This window comes from Octopus bimaculoides, chromosome 26, assembly GCF_001194135.2.
Source record: "Octopus bimaculoides isolate UCB-OBI-ISO-001 chromosome 26, ASM119413v2, whole genome shotgun sequence".
Taxonomy (NCBI): domain Eukaryota; kingdom Metazoa; phylum Mollusca; class Cephalopoda; order Octopoda; family Octopodidae; genus Octopus; species Octopus bimaculoides.
The window spans coordinates 10321603-10322503 of record NC_069006.1 but is presented as its reverse complement, the minus strand read 5'-3'; the positions used below and the strand labels follow the sequence as shown (position 1 = coordinate 10322503).

Genomic DNA, 901 nt, shown 5'->3' with positions numbered 1-901 from the left:
TTCTGCCAGCGATGTTCTTTCTGCTCTCTTGACAGAGACATGTTGCATGTTCAGTTCAGATGTAAGGATTGCCTGCACAGATCCATACGACAGACCAACGACATCAACAATGGGCATTAAAGAATGATGATGATGATGAAGAAGAAGAGGGGTTGGAGGAGCAACAACAACACTGACAATAACAACAGCAATAATAACAAAAACAAGAAGTAAAAGTGTCACATTTGTTTTGATACTAGAAATTAGAAAGTTCCAGAAAAGTCTCACCCTTGAATCTGATTCTAGTAATAAATCCAAGCCTTTAGTCTTGAACTGCCCCCTAGAAGTTGTGGGGTAGACGCCTGGGCCACACTGTTGTGTCTCTGGCCGTCTTTCAGTTGGGAAATTTCTGTGGAACTTCTTGCCAAATATCTTCTTGATTTGTGACATGCCCCCATCAACTCTGAAACATGAATTTCAAAGAAATAATACGTATATATACGTATGTGTGTGTGTGTGTGTGTGTTGTAATGAGTGCATGCATGTGTGTATTGGTATATATATATATATATATATATATATATATATATACAAATATATGCATATATATACATGTATATATATATAGATATGTATGTGTGTATGTGTATATATATATCTATATATATAAAAATGAGAATGTGTGTCTGTTTGTCTGTCTGTCTGTCTGTCTGTGTGAATCCCTAAAACTCGAGAACTACGCAACCAATTTCATTCAAATTTTACACATGCCTTACTTAGGGTTCCAGTTGTGTTTTAGTAAAAAAAAAATTATTAACTTCTTGCAGAGTTCGAGCACACGGCAACATAATATCTCCTCCACTATTTAAGTATTACGTGTCAAAAGTGAAACAAAAACACTCATGTCAAATACTTTCACTTT

General features: G+C 35.2%; 1 protein-coding gene across 1 annotated transcript in view; it reads right to left on the bottom strand.

The window, feature by feature from the left end:
• LOC106878080 (uncharacterized) overlaps window positions 1-901 on the bottom strand; it is a 161693-nt gene that overhangs the window by 113633 nt on the left and 47159 nt on the right. Inside the window, exon 12 of the mRNA XM_052976903.1 lies at window positions 268-442. Within this exon, the coding sequence (XP_052832863.1) occupies window positions 268-442 (175 nt within the window). The remainder of the gene's footprint in view (window positions 1-267; window positions 443-901) is intronic.